Source organism: Malurus melanocephalus, unplaced genomic scaffold, assembly GCF_030028575.1.
Source record: "Malurus melanocephalus ecotype Western Australia unplaced genomic scaffold, MMel_1.1 scaffold_191, whole genome shotgun sequence".
Taxonomy (NCBI): domain Eukaryota; kingdom Metazoa; phylum Chordata; class Aves; order Passeriformes; family Maluridae; genus Malurus; species Malurus melanocephalus.
In genome coordinates this window covers 408,060-428,961 of record NW_026623423.1, presented here as the reverse complement: position 1 = coordinate 428,961, position 20,902 = coordinate 408,060, and the positions used below count along the sequence as shown (strand labels likewise).

Sequence of the window (20,902 nt, the reverse complement as noted above, 5' to 3'; positions counted from 1 at the left end):
AACACCCAGTGATARGTCCTAGGGAGTGTGAATCACATGCCAGATAGCGTTTGAATGTCTGTGGAGAAATCCTTTTGCCGGAACGCAGAAATTCTGGTCTCATGTGGCCATTTGAGGGTTTGAATGATGGGAGAAAGTTGCAGTTTGGGGAATTTCCACTTCCTGAAAGGGAACGTAATATTTATGCATGAAATAAAAAGAAGACAGATGTTTCTTAGATGCTGTTTTGTGATTCATAAACACTGCCTACATAAGGGTGCTTTATATTTGTTATGCAACCTTTCCCAGCTTATGGTTGGAGAGCCTCMCTCGCTAAGATTTAAAGGAGAGGATAAACAACAAATACAGCTTTTCTTGGGCATACAAATAGTGGAACTTTAAGGTACATTACCTAAAGCCATTTTAAAGTCTGAATGCATTGGCCCAAAGTTTCCTTTTGCCCTTTCTTACTGACTCAAGCAACATTTGTTACACATTTTTTTCTGAATTTCAWTGCACTGCTCGTGGTCAGCTAATTACTCAATACTAACTTTCACGGGCCCCAGAGTCATGCTTCTGTAAAGAAACTAGTGAATAGGATCTGCAAAAATGCAATTTCTTTTTAACATAATGGCTTTGGATCATATTAAGAAATGAAAATGTCAGCAGCATTATGAGTAGAAGCATAAGGTGGTAAGAGTGGCCAGAAAAAGCACTTAGATAGCCTAAAGGTAGCATAGTGCTCAGGAAWGTATTACCCATTACATATTTATTTTATTTTATTACATGTTTTAACCCACATTGTTTAAACAGCATGAATCCACACATTCTCCTTGATTTTTTTCCCCCTCTGTATTTGAAGCCTCTAGGAAAGGCCAAATACAAAGCTTTTATCCTGAACCCATGCTTTTCACATCACAGCAACTTTGCCTCGTGGCAGGTGTTGCAAAGCCGGTATTAACAGCTGGCCAGTGAAAAGTGGCAGTAAAACCACTTTTTTGACCAGYTTCAACAGGAAAACACTTTTTTGAAGCATGGTACAATGCATTTGGCCTGTGCTTACACAAAACTGATCATGCTTTGTGCTGAGGGGAAAGGCGCACGCGGAAAACCACTCTGGAGTCTGTTCACACGACTCTTGTAGGGTCACATGTGAACACATGCACACAGCTGCGAGTGGTGGCTGCCAACAGKTGCCACCCCAGCAGCAAACTGGGGYAGTGCTGCTTTGTCCTGATTGACTACAAGGAGACATGTCCAGCTGTAAGTGCAGCTGGAAGGGTGCTGTGCTTGTCAAACCACTCACAGGTAAAGCCAAGGCCTCCTGTACACYGCAGAAACATGTGAAACCCTTTCAGGCACAGTGGTGGGCATACAAAAACTATCGGGGAGAATGAAATTTTGAGACTWTTTTTCCTATTTCAATGAACAAAGCTGGACCAGTATAAACTCCACTTCACTTTGCAAAACACCTGCGGTTTCCTTGMTCAGAAAATTAAAAGTTTTAAAACTTACTTCTCCTCATTCGTCTGCTACGAACATCCTGCTACAGTCCATTTACACCCCAGCAGAAAGACTAAAAGATATCACTATTCATTTTTATTCGGGTGTGTGTGTTTGTGTGGGGAAAGACTCTGCTCGCCAAACACCTGCAACAGGCGCGGCCCAAGACTCCTGTCTCACCTGCCAAGTACTCTTTGCTACAACACTGCATCAAACCTCCTTTGCTCTCCCGCCCGGGAACGCGGGATTGCAATGCCGGACTGGCAAGCACAGGCGGGGACGCTGAGGCGGGATTCGCGGTTGGACATGGGGCCGTGAGGCGGGACGCTGGCCTGGGAGATGGGTCCGGGAGGAGGGATGTAAAGCCGGGAGGTGAGCCCGGGAGGCGGGATGCGGGGGTGGGACACAGGGCCGGGAGGTGGAGCCGGTTCAGCGGGACACAGGGTCGGACCATAAGGCTGTGAGGCGGGATGCAGGGGCGGGAGGTGGAGCCGTGAGGCGGGGTGCAGGGCTGTGAGGCGGGACGCAGGGCTGTGAGGCGGGACGCAGGGCTGTGAGGCGGGACGCAGGGCTGTGAGGCGGGACGCAGGGCTGTGAGGCGGGACACAGGGCTGTGAGGCGGGATGCAGGGCTGTGAGGCGGGACGCAGGGCTGTGAGGCGGGATGCAGGGGCGGGACACAGGGCTGGGAGGCGGGACGCAGGGCTGGGAGGCGGGACGCAGGGGCGGGAGGCGGGACCCGGGGCCGTACTTCCGGTCCGTTGTTGCCGTTACGCGCTCGCGGAGGGCTCCCCGGCCTCTGGCCAATAGCGGGGCGCGGCGGAGCGCGCTGCGGTCGCTGGTTGGGTGGCGCCGCGCTGGAGGCGGGGCTCGGCGGGAGGGGCGGGGCGCCGCTGGTGCCGCCCCGCAGAGCCGGCGCAGAGCCGGCCGGGCCGGGCTGGGTCGGGTCCGTGCCGCCGCTGTCACAGCTGCCACCGCTGCCGGGRCTGAGCCAGCATGCGGCTGCGCTCGGGGGTGTTCGCCTCCTCCTGCCTCCTGGTGCAGGCCCTGGGCGTCGCACTGTTCCTCCGCGGCTTCTTCCCGGTGCCCGTCAGGTCCCTGCCCCGCAGAGAGGCCCGCGCGGAGCCGCCCGCCGARCCGGCCCCGCCCGGCACAGGTAACGCGAGCAGCTGCCGGGCGCGCCCTCTCGCTCGGGACACCTCTCTGTAGCGCCCGCGTTTCCAGACCAGTTTCCRTAGTAGTTTAGAGCTTAAAGGGTTTTCACGTTAGTTGTGGATCACAACCAGAATCTCTTTGCTCTCAGTCGCAAAAAGCCTCAAGCGTTAGCTGTCACTTTCTTGAAGGGTRTACTTTCCTGTCGTTTTGTTTCTCTTTCCCTGACTCTGACGGAGCGGTGTTACCTGTCTTGTTTAATGTCAAGTCGCTAGCATTAAATGATGCTAAAMCGCCTCATGCGTTTCCTGTGATAACTCGCTGGCTGTGTTGTGCGCAGGCTTCATTATTTCTGTGATGCTTCTGTGGTTTTTGAGTGTCTCAATGCCACTTCAGTGAGACTTTTAACACCTCAGTAATGACAAAGCAACTGTTATAATGCAGTGTTGCCATCCATCACCGTTTCTGTGAAATCGCGGTCTTTACAGGTTCTGCTCTGGATTTGCGACTGGATTTGCAAAACCAAAATTTTCAATAAACTTTTTAAGGAGTCAGTAGARGTTGTGCTGATAATGTAGCTGTCTTACTATGTCCAGTCGTATGAGACTGTCTTACTTGCATTAAAGTAATGTGAAGAAGAGGACTGTGTACTTGAAGGAATATTCTTCACCAGTATTYGGAGCTTGTGAAACAGCTTGATGAAAGTTGATGAAAATTGATTCATTTGGTAGCTGCGTCAAGAAGTGTTTTGCTTGTACAAAATTATTGCTTGGGACATCTACTTACGCTTAACTTTGTGGAACAGGATGTAACTGCCAAACTGGGCCTTTGACTGCTTGTAGTTTATTGTTMATTTTTCTGAAGTGTGTGACATTATGCATATGAAGACAGGCTTACTTAAATGGTGAGACACAGTGGAGGGAAGAGAAAGTTGTGTGATTTACCGTGTGATGTACTGGTATTGATTAAGCAGGAACACAGAAATAATTTGGTGACAGACCTGAGTGGTTTCTGCTGAAATGTAGGTTGCTTTTTAGCTGGAGTTTACCAACACTATCAGCGATCTTTGATAGGCTGCTGTGAGTCAAATATTGCATTCACTTCTTGTTATTAGCAGGAGACTAATGTAGAGGGAAACTGGTTGGTTGGGAGGTGTCAGACAGTTGGGTTTTGAAAGGACTGGTTTGTGTTGAAGTGTGTAAGTGTGCACCACACTTGCAAGCAATTCAAATTCAGGCTTGTCACTGGTAATCCTAGGTGTAGTGGGCAAAAATGGAGTGACAATGGAAGAATACTTACTTTGTGTAGTTCTTGGTTACAATTTGCTTGCAGAGTGATGTCTGGATGGTAAGATCTAAAGGTAGGGTATTTCTTAGTACGCTATRATGCGGAAGGCTTTCAACCTACTTTAGCCCTATTCAGAAAAGGATATTTCTCCAGTGCTTCTGTATCTCCTGAACGTTTCATTTTGTGACTGYCATTGGGTTCGCGCTGTCTTGGCTGTGAGATTCTGGTTCCTTGTTGCACATAGTTGTAACGAGTTTTTGGTAGAGAATCTATGGTTTTCTTCACAGAAGTTCGGCTTCATTTAAAGTAATTGTTCTCTAAGTAACCCTGGCAGAGATAAATGAGTATGCTTCATAGCAAGACTTGGACAATGTGATACTCTGTTGCAGTAAGTATTTTCACATGGCTTGTGAAAAATTCCAAATGCATTTGAACTTCKCAATGCTTTGACTTTCTGGTAAATCACACTGCTGGAGGAACTTAGGAGTAGAGTATACATATTGGTGTTCTGAACATTTTTGGTGTCCAGCAAGCTTTCTTTCACTAATTGTGTGGATAGAAGAAAGATTTAACAAACAGAGCATCAAGGGATGCCTTGTTATTTTTCATGGAGGGCCAAAGCGTGCCTTTTRATAATTCAAGCCCTGGAAAAACAAAATGATCAGTTTAATTAGGATTGCTTTCAGTTAGCGTTTTGTTGTTACTGAAATTTTCTGCATCTCACTGCTGTGCTCTCCCTCCCCTATTTCCTGATTTTGGGGAATCACTAGCAGTAATTAATCTGTGAATGTCRATTTGTTGATGCTTATCTCTGTGCCCCAAAATACAGGTTCTCAGGTTGTTGGGTTAGACACACCATTATCTGCGACCTTTCCAAATTGTCAACTACTTAAGCAGAAAAAACCTTTACTCTAAAGGAATGTAACCCCTCTAACTTTATATCATGCATGTACTGAGAWGTTGGTTCAACATGATGATGTCTGGGGCAATGTCAGTGGGTAGGATGTGTTCTGCTTCCATTTTGCCCTTCTGTGTTTTTCCTGATAGAGATATAAGACCTGTGAAGGTTGGGCCAAAAATGCTTCTGTAGGAGCTAAATGTCACCATGTGGATCTTGAAAGTCCATGAAAGAGGTGGGCTTAAAGGCATGATGTTGCCTGCTATTTGATGCACAGCAGTGTTTCTTTCTGCCCACCTATATACCCTTTCCAGGGAATTCTGGAATTGGGTTTTGGCCCTGCAGCTGTCATCACTGAACTAGCCTGGCATTCAGTCTTTTACCTTGAAGTGAGATAATGTGCACAAATCTTTTTCCTACAAATTTCAGTGAAATTGTCTCTTTCTTTGTAATCTTCCTGTTAGCTTATGGTGAGATTTGATAGAGGTGTTGTTTATGTTGTGATGCACAAAATTAACACGGAATGCTATATCTTTTTTTCTAACAGAAGTTGTCCGTTAGATACAATTAGTTCAGCTTTAATGAATTRAAAAATAGGGAAGGTAGCAGCTATCCCTTCTTATTACTCTGAACGCTCTCCATTTCAGTTTTTCCTCAGTTTGCCCGATTTCACACCACACATTCCATTCACATTTTGTTTCACTTCCTAGAGGTTGTACTGGAGTTGTGATTGTGTTACATCTGTGCTGGATGGCTTGAAAACTCATCTCCCTCAGATTACTTCTCGTGTTTGCTGTTGTTTCCAGCTTCCCATTTCTGGGTGTAAAATTAATAAAGAAGTTGAAAGCACTGATTTATGTGGTGAAATTGTCCTTTAATTTCTGTCTAGTCATTGATAAAATTTGTTGATGACTTTTATATACCCTATTTCTGTTGCTTAGGAATGGTTTCTAACTGGACCAAGATTCCTCCACCRCTTTTCAAAAAAGTTGTCATTGTGCTGATAGATGCTTTGAGAGAGGACTTTGTGTTTGGATCCAAAGGTAAACAGTTCATGCCATACACCACGCAAGTTGTTGAAAAAGGGACTTCCTACAGTTTCATTGCTGAAGCCAAGCCACCCACTGTGACTATGCCTCGAATTAAGGTAAGTGGGTTTATTTTCTGTTGTTTCATTGGAGGAGCTTTTGAAGTATGAGCTGTTTCATATGCTTGGAGTTGGCATAAAGGACAGGTTTATGGTGTTMGTGCAATCTATGGCTGAATCTCTCTTTGCTGTAGTAGTGCATGTGATAGAGTCTTGATTTGCCATGGCCATGAGGTTAAGGACAGATAAGGCCCTAGTGCAGGCTTAAATGAATGACAGTGCCTTTTGTTTTGTAATCATGGGAATGCAGTTGATGCCTGATGATTTTTGCTTTTCCTTTTYACGCTTTTTKTACCCTCTATGCATCTGCCTGTACCCCGTAGCCCACATGCTTGTAATTCCTGAAGCCTGATATTCCAGCTTAGTTTAGGAGTTCTGCTGGGCAGAGAGACCAAACATCCTGAGGAAGGAGTCAGTGTACCCTGTGCTATCTTAAACCCGAGGCTCCAGCCTGGGGTGAAGCCTTCTGTCCAGAACATCTTGTGTAAACTGGGCTCTGGCCTCATCCAGGGGGGGAATCATTAGAATAGGGGGACATTACTGCATTTGTTAAGTTTCTTATTGGGGAATCCTAGATAGATATGCTAATTCCTGAAACCTATAAAACTTGTACCTGTGCTGTACACGGGTGTGCATTCTGCCATCAAGTTGTGCACCTGGGATCCCAAATACCGAGGTAAAACCCTTTTTATCCCCTTAACCGTGTCTGTGTCATTATCAAAAACTGGCCTTTCAAGGCAGCACAGTAGCCTCKGAGTTGATGAGTTTTCCAGTTGTCTTCTGTCAAGGAACATTTTTCTTGTATTTGTCTGTGTTCTTGTAGCTTCTACGAGAAAATCCAGTTTTGTCATWGGGATGTTTTTGAAGAGCTTTAGAAGGAAATTGTGTAAAGTTCCAGGTAACTAAAAGATAAATTGTTTTGGTGTCATCAAACTACTTGGTCATCCAGGCTTATCAGTGGTGGATGTGAGTGACATCTCTTCATTGAAGAAGCTGAGGGAGTGATCATTGATAGGTCAGGTAGCAGGCAAGTAAGAGAGTGAGGGGGAGATGGTCTGGCACCTCTTTGTGGGTGGACTTGATTTCTTTTTGTAGAAGTTTCTTRCTGTTTTGAAGGTTCTGTCATTGCTAAGGTTGAATCAGTTTCCTTAGACCTAAACTGTTTTTTGGTGCTTTAATGAGTAGTAAATGGGGCAAATTTCAGCTGTCATAGAGAGCCTTCTTTCTGTCCACTAATTATGACAAAATGATTTCTAACTTTTATAAACCTGTTATCTCTCACATTATCCAGCCCAGTGTTGTGACAGGTGARGTTATGTGGCAAGGTGGTTTGTGTTCTTTTGCTTTGCTATGTTTCCTTACTGARAATGGAATTTACCTGCTATCTGGTTCAGTTTCCTCCTGCTTATATTGTTACTATCTTCTGAGCACTGGAAGGCTCTTGTTTAATGTGTCTCTTTTCTTGTTTCATTAGGCTTTGATGACAGGTAGCATACCTGGTTTCATCGATGTTGTTGTGAACCTCAATTCTCCAGCTCTGTTGGATGACAATCTGATATGGCAGGCAAAAACGGCTGGGAAAAGAATAATATTCTACGGYGATGATACTTGGGTTAAATTGTTCCCAAAGCACTTCGTGGAATATGATGGAACAACATCGTTTTTTGTGTCAGACTTCACAGAGGTGAGAGTTTTTATGATCCCAAGTTAAATGYAGTGAGTACAAACAAACAGTGTCAGTTTCTGAGAATGAATGGGTAAAGCTACCCTTATTCTGAAATGCACACCTGGAAATTAAATAGAAATTTGATTTGTRTGTCTTTGGTATGGGCACTGTGAAACTAAGAATTTCAGTCCCTCACACACATGCTGTGAGTGCTGGAATGATASAGTAATCATCAGTGTATTACTCTATAACTCTCCTAAACATACCATTTTCCCACAAAACTTGTTGTGGGTGGAAGTTAGACCAGTTGCTTTGTTTAAAAAGTCTCCACTATCCACATTTTCAGTTTGCTGTCACTTTTTTATTAGTTAGTGCCRTCTTCAACAGGCTCATTAATATATTACTGTGGTCTCTTAGAGGCATACTTTTATGGTATTGCATCACTTATATAATGGCAGTGGGAGGAGTGTTTCATTATGTTAGCAAAGAAGAGCAGAGAAAATAAACAAATTCTGAAAATGTTTACTCTGGGCACATTAGAAGAGTAAATGCTTTGGCAAATTTACTTCATTTTTGAGCATTTGTAATGTATAAAACTTCAGGCCATTGGCCTGCTGTGGCTGACTTACATGTTTTATTATTTAAGGAAATTAGAAAGGTCTTATATTAATTGGAAGACACTTCTAATTGGTTACACTAATGTGACTTGTGAAAGCCTCAACCTGGAGTGAAAAGTGCAAATGTTCTGCTGGGTCCGTGGTTATGTGGCTCTCAAGCTCTTAATGTAATCTTTRTGCTTTCTTACTATAGTCTATTAAACACACAGCTTTTTATAGTTTTCTTGGTAGTTTTATCCTGACTCAACTAAGTAATGTTATGTGTGACACATTGTAGGGATTTTTAATATCCAAACTGCATTTATGCAAGTAAAAATGTAGTGCCAGCCTAAGCTGGAAAATAGTTGATTTAGGCCCCGAATAGCACTTTTCAAGTAGTTTTTTTTGTTTCTTACTATATTGCCAGTTCTTTGACACATAGCAAGTACAATCTTTTTGTGTTTGTACACTAGCAAAAACTGAGTTGAAAGATCAGGATTTGTTGTACCCCTGTGCTTCCTGTCACTAAATAGAGACTTTCTGTCGTACTTGTGATACTTGATGGAGCGCTTGAAAAGTGATAGTCAGGAGTGTGAAAGTGACTGAAAAGTTATTGAAACAGTTTTTAAAAGTTTTTGAGGAAGCTTTGCAATCGATTTGCATTGTCCGTATGTAATCTGATGCATCATTACCAGAAAAGAGCTAATTGGGTGAAAAATCTGTTTTTCAAGGCAATTATGTTTGACTGCTTGACATTGAACTAATCAAATWTCTTTCTTGTTAACATTGTGAGTGACTGTAAATCTCAGCAACTTCAATGGAATTTTTATGKATAGTGTAGTTAACTTTTTTGTGCTTTTTACAAGAGGGAATATTTTTTAACCTTGTAATTGTGTTCATTTTCTTTGAGGTTGATGATAATGTTACCAGACATTTGGATAGAGTGTTAAAGAGAGAAGACTGGGATCTTCTAATACTACATTACCTGGGGTTGGACCATATTGGACATATGACTGGGCCAAACAGCCCATTAGTGGGACCAAAACTTCGTGAAATGGATAACATACTGAAAAAGATTCATATTTCTCTTCTTTCAAAGGTAATACGTCTTCGTGAGTCAGCATCTGTTAGTTGTGGACTGACATCAAAATACTTGCTGGTTGTTGGTAGCTTGTTTAGTCCTAGAATAAAGTAGGTATTCTGTGCTTTGTCTTCATGGGCAGTTTTCCAGTTAACAGTGGGAAACAGCATTTTTAAGGATTTTCTGGCTGATTTCAGAAACATCTGTTAACAGCCTCTTCTGGGCAGCTGTGGGAAACAACACCCCCTTGGTAGGCTGGAATAGGAGAAGAATGCCTGCCAAAATTCTTACTTCCAAAATCCAGCAGACTGGATTTTGAAGCACTGAGTCCTAGTTCCAAGTGGTCTCAAGCTTTGTTTCATAGTCAGAATAAACTACTGCAGTACAGAATAGCTGGTCATGAAATTGCAAAAGTATTTTTAGTCAAGTGGATAAAATTGCATGAAAGGAGAGGTTAAATCCTGTATATGGAAGTTCCATGAATGTTACAGTGGTTTTTCTGCCATTTTTTTAGTATGTTTGCTTTTACAATTACATGCAAGCCTCCATGTCAGTTTTAGAATGAAGATATRATGAGAGCACTTTACTTTTTTGATAGAATTAGTACTGGTAATAACTAGAGATGACAAAAAACTACATTGTTTTTTGTCTACATTGTGGAATGACTTTATTTTCTGCCACTTTGTTATCTCARTGTTCTTGGATAGGTCTCACTTAARTTTCTGTTCCTTTTTATTCAGAAACATACACATCATTTAACATCAGTCTTCACTGACTGTCTGAGTTCAGTCCCCAGTCAGTCCGACTTCAACCCCTAGAGCCCTTGAGAAACTAGAGACTGTTAGAAATAGGATTATTTTTTAATATTGAATTGGTATTATTTTGATATTTATAGTATTAATAATTCAGCATGTATTTGAAAACTCACTGAAGCTGAAGAAATGAAGAGGGGGAATATTTCTCTGTTAAGGCTACTGTTTCTAAACTCCTGATTTTCTTCTCACAGTGTTAATCTTTATTTAATCTTCCAGAGAGTTTTTTGTGACTCTGTAAATTAAGGGTTTTTTTAAAGCTTTTTTGTGCTTTTTTTTTGCTAAGATACTGTCAAGTGTGTTAGATATATATGTGCCTTAACTTTTAAAAAATATTATTGCGGCATAATACTTAGTTGCAGAAATCTCTTGTTATTTGGCACCAGGGTGTTGTGAGCAAGTTTCAAAAATGAAATTTTGAGAATATTTGTGTTTGAAAATGATGAAGATAGTGAAATGATATAAATAAATTATGCTTGTATGATAACTTAGACTTTTTTCTGTGATTTGCAGGAGGAAGCTTCTCTGCCCAATTTGCTAGTTGTTTGTGGGGATCATGGGATGTCTGAAACAGGTAGTCACGGTGGCTCTTCAGAAGGAGAAGTGCATACACCACTGCTGTTTATCAGCTCTGCTTTTGAAAAGAGAAGTGGTAAGGATCAGAGAAGCATGATTTTTTTTGAAGTGTCTTTTTTCAGCTGGAATAGAGTTAATTTTCTTYATAGTAGCTGGTTCAGGGCTGTGTTTTGTATTCAATATGAGAATAATGTTGATGACACACTGGTGTTTTTGTGTTTACTCTGAATTAAGGGTTTTACTTTACCAGGTAAACACTTTTTGTGTTTACTCTGAATTAAGGTGCAAAAGGAGCCATTAAGGAGCATAACTAGGATAGCTGAGCTGGGCTGACCAAAGGGATATTCCATACCATGGAATGTCATGCTTAGTGTATCAACTGGGGCTTGCTAGTTGCTGCTTGGGGCTTGGCTGGACATTGGTCAGCAGGTGGTGATAAATTTTATTGTGAATCACTTGTTTTTCCTGTTTTCCCTGTCTTATTTTCATTACTATGAGTGTCTGTGTGATACTYGGTGTAAGGCTCTAGTAGATACCAGTGCATACTATTCTCTAATAGGATGGGAATATTACTGTTGTGCAACTGTAACAAGAACACTTATAATAATATGTAGATTATAGTAATTATTGTAATGAAAAGGGAAGAGAGAGAGGAATAAAACCTAAGAAAGGGAGAGGAAAAAACCTCAAGAGAAACATGTGATGCACAATACAGTTTCTCATCACCTGCTGATTGGTACCCAGTTCATCTTGAAGCAACAATGCAMAGCACCCAGTCAACTCCCTGCAGTTTGTATACTGGCTGCAATGCTCTATGGTATGGCCTATTCCTCTTGTGGTCAGTGCCCCAGCTGTGTTCCTTCCCAGCTTCTCATGCTGGCAGAGCACAGGAAGTGTAGAAGGTCTTGTTATAGAGTAAGCCCTCCTAACCAATAGCTAAACATCAGTGTGTTATCAGCATTATTCTCATACTGAATCCAGAACACAGMCCTGTACCAGATACTAGGGAGAAAATTAACTCTCTCTTAGTTGACACCACGCCAAGAACACACTGGCAACTCTAATTTATTCTGGAATTCTTCCTGRAAAGTGCTTTGGTTTATTCTGCAGCTATTTGGAAAAGCCCGTTTGGTGTGGCCCAAAACTCTGGTTTTAGSCAAAGTTAGCATCTGTATCTTGGTGAAACCATGAATCAGGCTTTATAGCTGCTGGGACAATTGTGTATATCTCAGATAATTTTTTACAGCACTGTCCTGAGTGTTGAGACCTAATGACATCTGTTGTTACTAATGGTAATGATCCTGGGCTAATGGTAAATGAATAGGTTGAGGTCCAAAATCCTATTTGAAGTGAATTTAAATTTTGTCTTTCATGGCCAGAATATTTTCTTGGCCTCCATTCTTCCTTCTCAGACAGCTAGGATAGAGGAATGAATGACAATTTCTCACGCATAGTTAACAAGGAGGAAGAAAGCCATTGGGAGGCTAGAGACTAGKTAGAAATACCATTTTTTTAAAATATCAGATTGATCTGACCTTGTGAAAGAGTGAGAGGTGATGGCAGTGATAACATGAATATTGATTACTTAAGGAAGTCTTGAGGAAGGAATATGGAGCATGAGTATGTTTACAGTATGGGGCAGTTAATTTTATGTCATTAATGTGAGTTTACATGTTTCTGAAGCTAATTTTCTACTTGTTGATAACAATAAAAAATAAAAGCCAGATAGTTAAAGGCAAGAGACAGTAAAGAAATGGAGTGATAGAGAATCTTCAGTCTACTTTGCAGAGTCAWGCTTAAATAAACTCCTTGACTGAGTGAATTGGCGGAATGTAGTTATGCCGGGAGTGAATATTTCCCCCAAAATCATACTCCATTCTGCCTTTATTCTGCCTCTTGCTCATTTCCATCTGATTTCTTCTTTTCTAAAGCCTATGTGCAGAACCTTGATTTATTTATCTTGCTGGAGGTCATGCAGCACAATGAAGGTAGATTTTTCTGTCTGTCATTTATAAAGCTGTTATCCAGCTGCAATAGAAAGCATTGCTTAAGGAGTCATTGACATCTTCTCAGGTCTGAAAACAAAACAAAGTCGAGTGGACCAAAGCTTTTGGCTAAGGCTTTATGAATTTCACCAGCAGGTATTGACAGCCAGACCATGATAGTATAGATTCTGTAAGTTCAGTCTCCTGTTCATTGGGATTAGTTTCTATAAGGTTTAAACTTAATGAGTAGTTCTTACAATACAGTGAAATATATCTATTCACCTGTCTTTTGTGAGAGTTCATGATTTCTAATGCCTTTGTAAATGTCCAGCAGTTAACTTTTCGTTGGTACAGTAATCAGGATTCTAGTGACTGCTCCTTATGATCCTGCTGTCAACAAAATGTACTGTGGTTAATTTGGTAGACCTCAAAATAGTAATCCTGTGGGCTTTTTGCATTTAGTATGCTGTCAGAGTATTACTTGTATAGCCTTCCACAGAGATGTGTCACCCATGATTGGCTAAATGTGTTTGGTAGTTTGGCTTTTTTTTAACCAGTTAAGAACTTGCCTTTAAAGATAAAATCTGAAAGCTGCTGACATACAGAAACTCATGCAAAGAGGCTTTACGGATTATAGATGGCATTCTGTGCAAGTATGGGATTAATCAGAGCTAGATGAGAAATGAGAGAAATTTTAATGCTCTTAAAGGGAGCCTTGAGAGGAATAAAGACTATGTAGAATTCTTTCTATACTGTTTTTAAGTCAAAATGCTCAATGCCTGAGGTTACAAAGAGGATGAAATAAAAGYATAATAGAAAAACACTGTTACCTAACTAGTTCAGCATGAAAAGAAACAGCTGGCAAAACAATCTTAAACAGAAAGTTACTTAYGTTGATAAAATCATTCACTTGTGTAGATTTCTGTGTGACTGAAAGCTAATCCTGACAACTGCTATAAGCTAATGGAATCCTGCACAAGACCCTTTAAAAATCACTGGGTTTGCCTGYATGTAGCCATGGATTTTGAGCCTCAACATTCTTTACCTGATCTCTAATTCTGTTTGCCTAGCAACCTAATATTAATTAGATGTTGAGCTGTTGTCATTAGATTGAGAAGCTTCTGGAATGCTGTCAACATTGTTTTAGATTCTCATTCTTTGTTCATACGTTAAATTGGCCTATTGTAGTGCTTTCTGTTATTTCTAATGTAAAAGTTATGAAATTCTCTTAGGATGCAGGCTGCAACTTGATATTRAGGTGATCCCCTGGACTATCTGTTTTCTTACTTGTATAACATTTATGTTGTRTTTACAGTAGTTGTTAGCATTGAAGAGTTATGCTAGCTAAGAATTTAATAAATTTAGGATTTACAGCAGCAGAGGATAGCAGCTGAAAAAGATCAGTCAGCTCTCTGCAGACCACTTAAAATAGCTGATCTAACACTAATGAAACAATTTTGAAACTATTAAGGTGCCATCTGTTTCTGGAGAAATAGAATGGGCTTGCAATTGAAATGCTTCTTTTCCTCTCCCTATTTCTTTCTTGTTCTTTTTTACTTTTGTTGATTCTAGGTCCTCTAGCCCAACCTGAACGTGTGCAGCAAACAGATTTAGCTAGCACACTGGCAATTGGTCTTGGTCTGCCAATTTCAAGAAACAGTGTGGGGAACCTTATATTGCCAGTTGTTGGAGGCAAGACAATGAGAGAACAGCTACGTTTTGTGCACTTGAATGGGTTCCAGCTTAGCAGATTGCTGCAAGAGAATACACCTGCATATGAAAAAGGTAAATTAGCTAAAAAATATATATTACAGATATACTGAAAGGACATTGTTTATAGAAGAGTTTGGACTTTTAAATTCAATAGTATGGCATTGCACTGCAAATCAGCTATTTTTTGAGAGCAATATTCAGAGAAATTGTACTGAATTCAGTCTTTACTGCAACCTACTTTGCTACGCCACTTCTGAATACATTTTTTTAATGACTAGTAATACTCTGAGTAGGCAAAAGAGCAAAAATAATGATGGAGTAAGATTAAAGTAAAACTGCCAGTGTAGTTAAATCGTAGTGGTTTCATAACTGCTCTTTGTGAGGTGTCCTACATAGGGCAATGACTCTRAGCTATTTGGAGAATTAACACAATACAGTGAATTTTCTAGTTTAAATAGAAAGATGCTTCAAGTAAAGCTGGCAAATAATTTAGGGTAAGTTATCTTTTTATTTAATTTTTATGTATGAATTTATTTGGAGCGAGAACCTGGAGAACTGCTTATTAAAAATGCATGTATGTATGTGTGTATATTTGTAGGAAAGAATAAAAAACAAAAAAATTAAAAAAATTAAACCAAACCTATCAAAATGTGGTTTTTCATTAGGAAGCATGAAATGAACTGCAGTATAAATAATTAAGTTAATATAATAATAATTTTGTGAAAAAAAATGAGTAAGAGGTGAAGGAGAATATTTTACCATTGGCATTAGAAGATGTTGTTGTCTTAAAATGACTGTGAAGCTTGTCAATTGATTTATAATCCATTGAATTATTAAAGGAACTAGATGAGAATGCAGAGTTATTTTACAGCTAGGAATAATTAAAGTGGGTAGCAACATAAATTTTAGCAAGATGATCCTTGTAGGTCAAGAATCAATTCTCTTTCAGCATCAAGCTTCTAAGCATAATCAAACCTTGTTCAGGAATCTCAACAGAACAAATGCTGCTTGTTGCGGCAACATGCCCATGGCAGGACCCATGCTTCAGTTTTTTTTGTATTTTTTTTTCTGCACAGATTTCCTCACTTAACCCAATTGTGTCAAGTGAGGAACTTGCCCTGTTGGGGGGATTCAGGATATGACGATGTTGCTGAAAATGCCATCACAAAACTATCTGACAGTATTTCTGCAAACAGTGGTGAAACAGACTGAAGTTTCTACCAGCGTTTGGTTTATATCCTCATTTTCATTTCATCTTTTGTCAGGGAGCAGCTTACTTTCAACTTGTAGCTTTCATCTGAGAAAYGAAAATCAAAACTGCTGAGGATGAAAATGTGGGAATTTTTAATGATGTGTGCTTGTGACTTGCAAACTGTTATTAGAGGTGCTGCCTTACTGGAAAGGATCCACAGTGAGTTTCTCTCAGTAACAGAAAGTCTCAGTAATATGCAGTAAGGTGCAAGTCTAGGTCCAAGTTGTGGTAGCTGTTTTTGCAGAGTCTGAATGTCAATTWGCCCTGTTTCTGTAAATTTCTTAGAGAGGTCTTGTTTTTCTTAGAGTGTCCTAGATGTGCAAGGCTATAGCTTAGTGCTTTGGTCTGTGCAGTTAAGATTGGCAGGTGCTGTTTGTTTAGTGTTGTTTGATTGATGTAGATACTTCATGCCATATAAATACTGCAGAAAATGTCACTTACTCAGTGACTAATATATATAACTTAAGAGCATGCATGAATAGCCATTTGTTTTGCATGGCTTTTAAGTGAAGATAAATACCATCCCACTATCCCACTACAGGCACATACACATCTGTCAGGATTCCCCTAGAAAGAGGTTACCTTGCAGAGRAGACATTATATTCATTAATATGATTAATGTTCAAGAAGATTGCCCTCTTTTTAAAAAGGTAAAAAGGAGGATCCTGGGAGATACTTAACCAGTCAGCCTCACCTCTGTGGTCGGTAAGATCACAAAACAGGTCCTCCTGGAAGACATATCAAAACACATGGAAGACAAGAAGGTTATTAGAGACGACTGATGCTACTTTGCCAAAGRCAAATTGTGCTGACTAATTTAGTGTCCTTCTCTGGTGGAGTAAATGTATCAGTGGACCATAGAAGATGTGATTCATCTACTTAGACTTCTATAAGGCCTTTGGTAAGGCTTTCCTCAACATTCATACTGCTGGTACAGTGATGTGGTTTGACAAATGGACTCTGTAATGAATAAGAAATTGGCTGCATGGCCATGTCTGTAAAGTCAGTGGCTTAATATCCAGTTGGAAACCAGTAATGACTGGTGATGCCATGAAAGATGTCTCCATTAACAGTGCTGCGGGTGAACCAGATAATCTCTAAAGCCACCGCCAGCCTGAACAATCCTACAGTTCTAAGATTGTAAGTTGGGAATGTGAGGAGGGAGAATTTGCCTTTATGTAAGAGAGTTGTGACAGGCACAGAGCTCTGCCTGGGAGTGAGTGATTAAATAGTTGAAAACTTCTAGGTCAAGATTAGTGCACAGACCAACGTGAGCAATATTGTTATGGGTGTCTAGTGCAGACAGAYTGTAAGGAATTTGTTTGTTTTTGGACAACTAAAGGAAGTTCTGTGTTCACCACCCATGGCTCTCATACGGTACTTCAGCCATCCTGTTGTATTTCAGGCTAGGTAACTAGACAGCAAGGTAGACTGAAAAGTGGCTCAGCTGTTAGGTTCATGTGAATGTGATCAGCAGCACAAAGTCCCCCTGAAGGYTAGTCACTTGTGGTCAACCACAGGACTTGACTCAGGCCAGGACTATTTAACATCTTYATTAACGATCTGAGCCGTGGGACAAAGTGGCCCTTCAGCCAGGGAATGACACAATAGAAACCTGGAAGTGCTTGATGTGGTAGGTTGATCTGCTGTGACTCAGAGGCACCATGACAGGCTGAAGAAATGTGCTAGCAGGAACCTCTTAAGATTCAGCAAAGGGACATGCCAAATCCTACACCTGGGAATAAATAACCCCAATGCACCAGTGCAGATTGGATAGTGACTGACTGGAAAGTAGCTTGGTGAAGAACCACCAAGGGGTGATTGGGGACACTAAGTTGAACATCATGCAGCAGTGCACCCTTGTGAAAGGAAGGGCAGTAGCATCCAAGGTGGCATTAGGAGGACAGTCTTCAGCAGGTCAATCCTTTTATCAGCTGTGATGTGCTGACATCAGGGGTCTTGCATCTAGTTCTGGACTCCTCAGTACAATAATGTAGTGGTACGATGTAGTGGGTGCAGTGCATGGCCATGAAGGTCATGAARGGATTAGAGCATCTGTCATACAAGGAGAGGCTGAGGGTGCTTGGATTGTTCAGCAGGGGTCTTATCAATGTAGATGATAAGTGGTGGGAGGGAATAAATGAGATCAAACCCAGGTCTAATTGGCAGTCCCCACAAAAAATTTAGACAAAACCTTTTTTAGGTAAGATTTCTCAAACACTGAAATGAGTTGGCAAGAGAGGTTGTTCACGCTTCATTCTTGGAAGCATTCAACACCTGACTGGACACAGATCTGAGCAATCTTTAGCTCAACCTGCTCCGAGCCTTTTGATCTTTGTAGAACATCTGAACAGTCATCAGAGTTGTGCTGACAGSTCTTGGGCCATATAATTACTGAATTCCACAGACAAGGTCTGCTACCAGGTTTTTTGAGAGAAAGAAACCTCAGAAGACWGTTGGACTCAGGTGGACATCACTCACATTTACCCAGTTGGATGTCACTCACATTTGCTGCTGCAGTTTCAAACTTTTCAATGCAGATTCTCAGCTAGTAACAACTAATGGATCATAACATTTCAGTTGAATGCTAAGGGAAATGCTTATGACTGGAACTTCAGTTTAAAGTGAAAGATATACTTGAATATACTTGCAAAGATAGCATAAGTCTTGCTGCTTAAAAAAAAAAAATTCAACTCTTGAGGTCAAACCCAGTAAGCTCTTCTGAAGAAGAAAACATGGCATTCATATCCAGAGTGTTATAATTTACAGCACAGGGGTTAGAGCACAGCTATTAGAACCACGAGGATGATGACTTAGTCAGTCATAGTTGGAAAAGATTCACTTGTTGTAAACTATCGCATAACATAACATTTTTCGTTGCTATGTAAGTGTCCTTCTTGACGCAATGAGATGAAGTCAGATGTCAGTTGGGTTGAATCACAGTCAGTGGGAAGGCAGAATGACCTTTACAATCTGTTTCATAAAGAAACCATGGGGTTCCCTGAATTCAGCTGCTCCACTGTTAAGAACCATAACYGTATACAAAAATTCCTTCACCTTCAAATGTGTTTTAAATATATCTGTTAATAAAGAGCAGAATGAAAGCAGGTCAGTAACTTTCCCCCCACAATATTTGTTCATATATAAACATGCATTTTCAAACTAATAGTATCAAACTAATAGGTAGTGCAACATTTAATGGGACTTCATTCATTGAGGTACAAAGAAATCCTTACGGTTAAACCTGTCTTCAAGTAAATTAATTTTTCTATGAGCAACTTGTAGCTTGACTAAGGGCTCCATTATTTCAAACACRTATTTTTGAAGCATACTAATAAATAATGTGAGGCATGAGGTCTTCTTTTGACAGATGTGGACACATGCGTCTAAAAAAAAGTCTGGAAAAGGAGAATAAAAATATCTGGCAAAAATTAAGAAGCTGAAAGGAGAAGTATCTAAAACACTCAGGTTTTTTTTAAGCAAGTTCACACCTCAGCGTAAGATAGGCAGCTCTAGGTATCTAGCAATGCTTCCCTCATGTTTGGAACTTCTGAACGTGTAGTTGAGTGATAAACTAGGACTGTTTCTTTGAAAGACATTTTACAGTGGAATGAAGAGTCATGCTTCAGAGCAAGTAGGCTATTGTTAATAAAATGAGTGCAAGCTTTYAAATTTGAGACTGATCCTGAGCTTGTATTAGATTGAAATAATTTGACTTTTACTGGGACATTTATATATTGAAATTGGAGAAGTCACTTCTACATTATTCATTCTTTTCTTGTAACTCTTTTTGAATGATTGCTGCCTGTGACTGGAACTAAGTGAARTTGTTGTCAAACAGATGCTTGTGAAGCATATCATCTGTGACAAGATGGTTGAGAGGCCAAAGCACAAATTGCTCACGTAATATCATGCAAGTAAAATATTGCCAGTGCTTTGGGAAACGTGCAGCTGGGCAAGCTTTCTTTGGATTTTGCTTCAAGTTTGACTTTCTGATGAGTATGCTATGCAGGAGTGACTTGCTAGTATTACCTGCCAGTTACCAAAAAACTTATCCAAAAACTTAGTGTCCGTTACCCTTCTTATTTTATACTTCCTACATATAAATGTGCCATTGAACCAATATAACTGGAGTTCTCAAATGAAATTTGGCAACCATGGTCCCTTATTCCTGTCTGCAAGATCTTCAAATTATTCGCTCCTGAGGGTTTGACTAAAAGTCATCTTTCATAACATGGACACAATGGCCTTGGTGGGCAGTGAACAGGGAAAGAAGTAGATGAGGATGAAATAAAAATGCTAGAAGAATGAAGAGGAAGGCTAGTCAAAAAGCATGAAAAGGGAATAGAATGGGAGCAGGAGATGTAGAAGGAATTTATTTATGTTTCAAAATATAGTTTGAACTCATTTCAGTGTTCTGTATAATGAAAAGGTGACATGTCAAATCTCAGTTTGATTAAAGTTCATTTTAGATGATCCTTTATGGACGTCCTCAAATGTATGAATATTTAACTCTTATTTCTAATATACTGGAAGGGAAACTTTACAGAGAAGTTCAAAGAATTACAGGAAGGAAATGAAATCCTCTGTGTGCACTGGCAGCTATCTGGATACAGAAGTGTTTGCTGCTGGCTGGATTGTGCTTTGTAGCAGATGCCTGCGAGTGCCCTGTGTAGCAGGATCAGAGTGCCTTGGAGTCTGCTAGAAATCTTGGGAGAACAGACTGGACATTTGGAGTTAAACATTGCCTTTTAAAATGCTCACTTTGTATTCAGCCCACAGTAGATGATGAAGTGTCTTGTATGATAAAAGACACATAATAAGCATMATTATTTCATTAATGTACAAGAATTGTGAATAAAAATACTTCCTTCATCTTCATTCACTTGAAATAAAATTTAAAATGTCTCTGGATTTAATAATATACTTTTGCTGAAAAGGCTTAACAAAAAATAAAGTGGRTTTTTTTCCAAATGGAATGTATTTATCTACCAGAAGTGACAAAGATCTGTAACTTAAGTTTTTGTGACACCAAAGTTATTTCAGTTGCTGTTTTAACCTTTCTTGTCTGAAGCTGTACAGCAGTTGTTTCGCCCTACTTTCAATTAAGAAGGGAACTGCAAGTTATGTAAACATTTCCAAACTGGTCTTTTGTACTTAAGTTATCATTATTTTTCAAATCAAACTGCAAAGAAATAGCAAGGACTATTAGTGTGAAGTGGAATTAAGCATTTATTAAAAAAAAAAAAAAAAAAA

General features: G+C 40.2%; 1 protein-coding gene across 2 annotated transcripts in view; it reads left to right on the top strand.

Annotated features, from left to right (window-relative positions):
* Nucleotides 1-2,386: 2,386 nt before the first annotated feature.
* PIGG (phosphatidylinositol glycan anchor biosynthesis class G) overlaps nucleotides 2,387-20,902 on the top strand; it is an 84,540-nt gene continuing 66,024 nt past the window's right edge. Inside the window, exons 1-7 of one of the 2 annotated variants that reach the window (XM_057373248.1) lie at nucleotides 2,387-2,637; nucleotides 5,760-5,965; nucleotides 7,440-7,649; nucleotides 9,138-9,326; nucleotides 10,634-10,772; nucleotides 14,254-14,466; nucleotides 20,183-20,870. In XM_057373248.1, coding sequence (XP_057229231.1) covers nucleotides 2,478-2,637; nucleotides 5,760-5,965; nucleotides 7,440-7,649; nucleotides 9,138-9,326; nucleotides 10,634-10,772; nucleotides 14,254-14,466; nucleotides 20,183-20,226 — 1,161 coding nt within the window. In that variant the 5' untranslated portion in view covers nucleotides 2,387-2,477 and the 3' untranslated portion in view covers nucleotides 20,227-20,870. Of the gene's footprint in view, nucleotides 2,638-5,759; nucleotides 5,966-7,439; nucleotides 7,650-9,137; nucleotides 9,327-10,633; nucleotides 10,773-14,253; nucleotides 14,467-20,182; nucleotides 20,871-20,902 lie in introns of those variants that run through there. The other variant, XM_057373247.1, reaches the window with a different exon arrangement.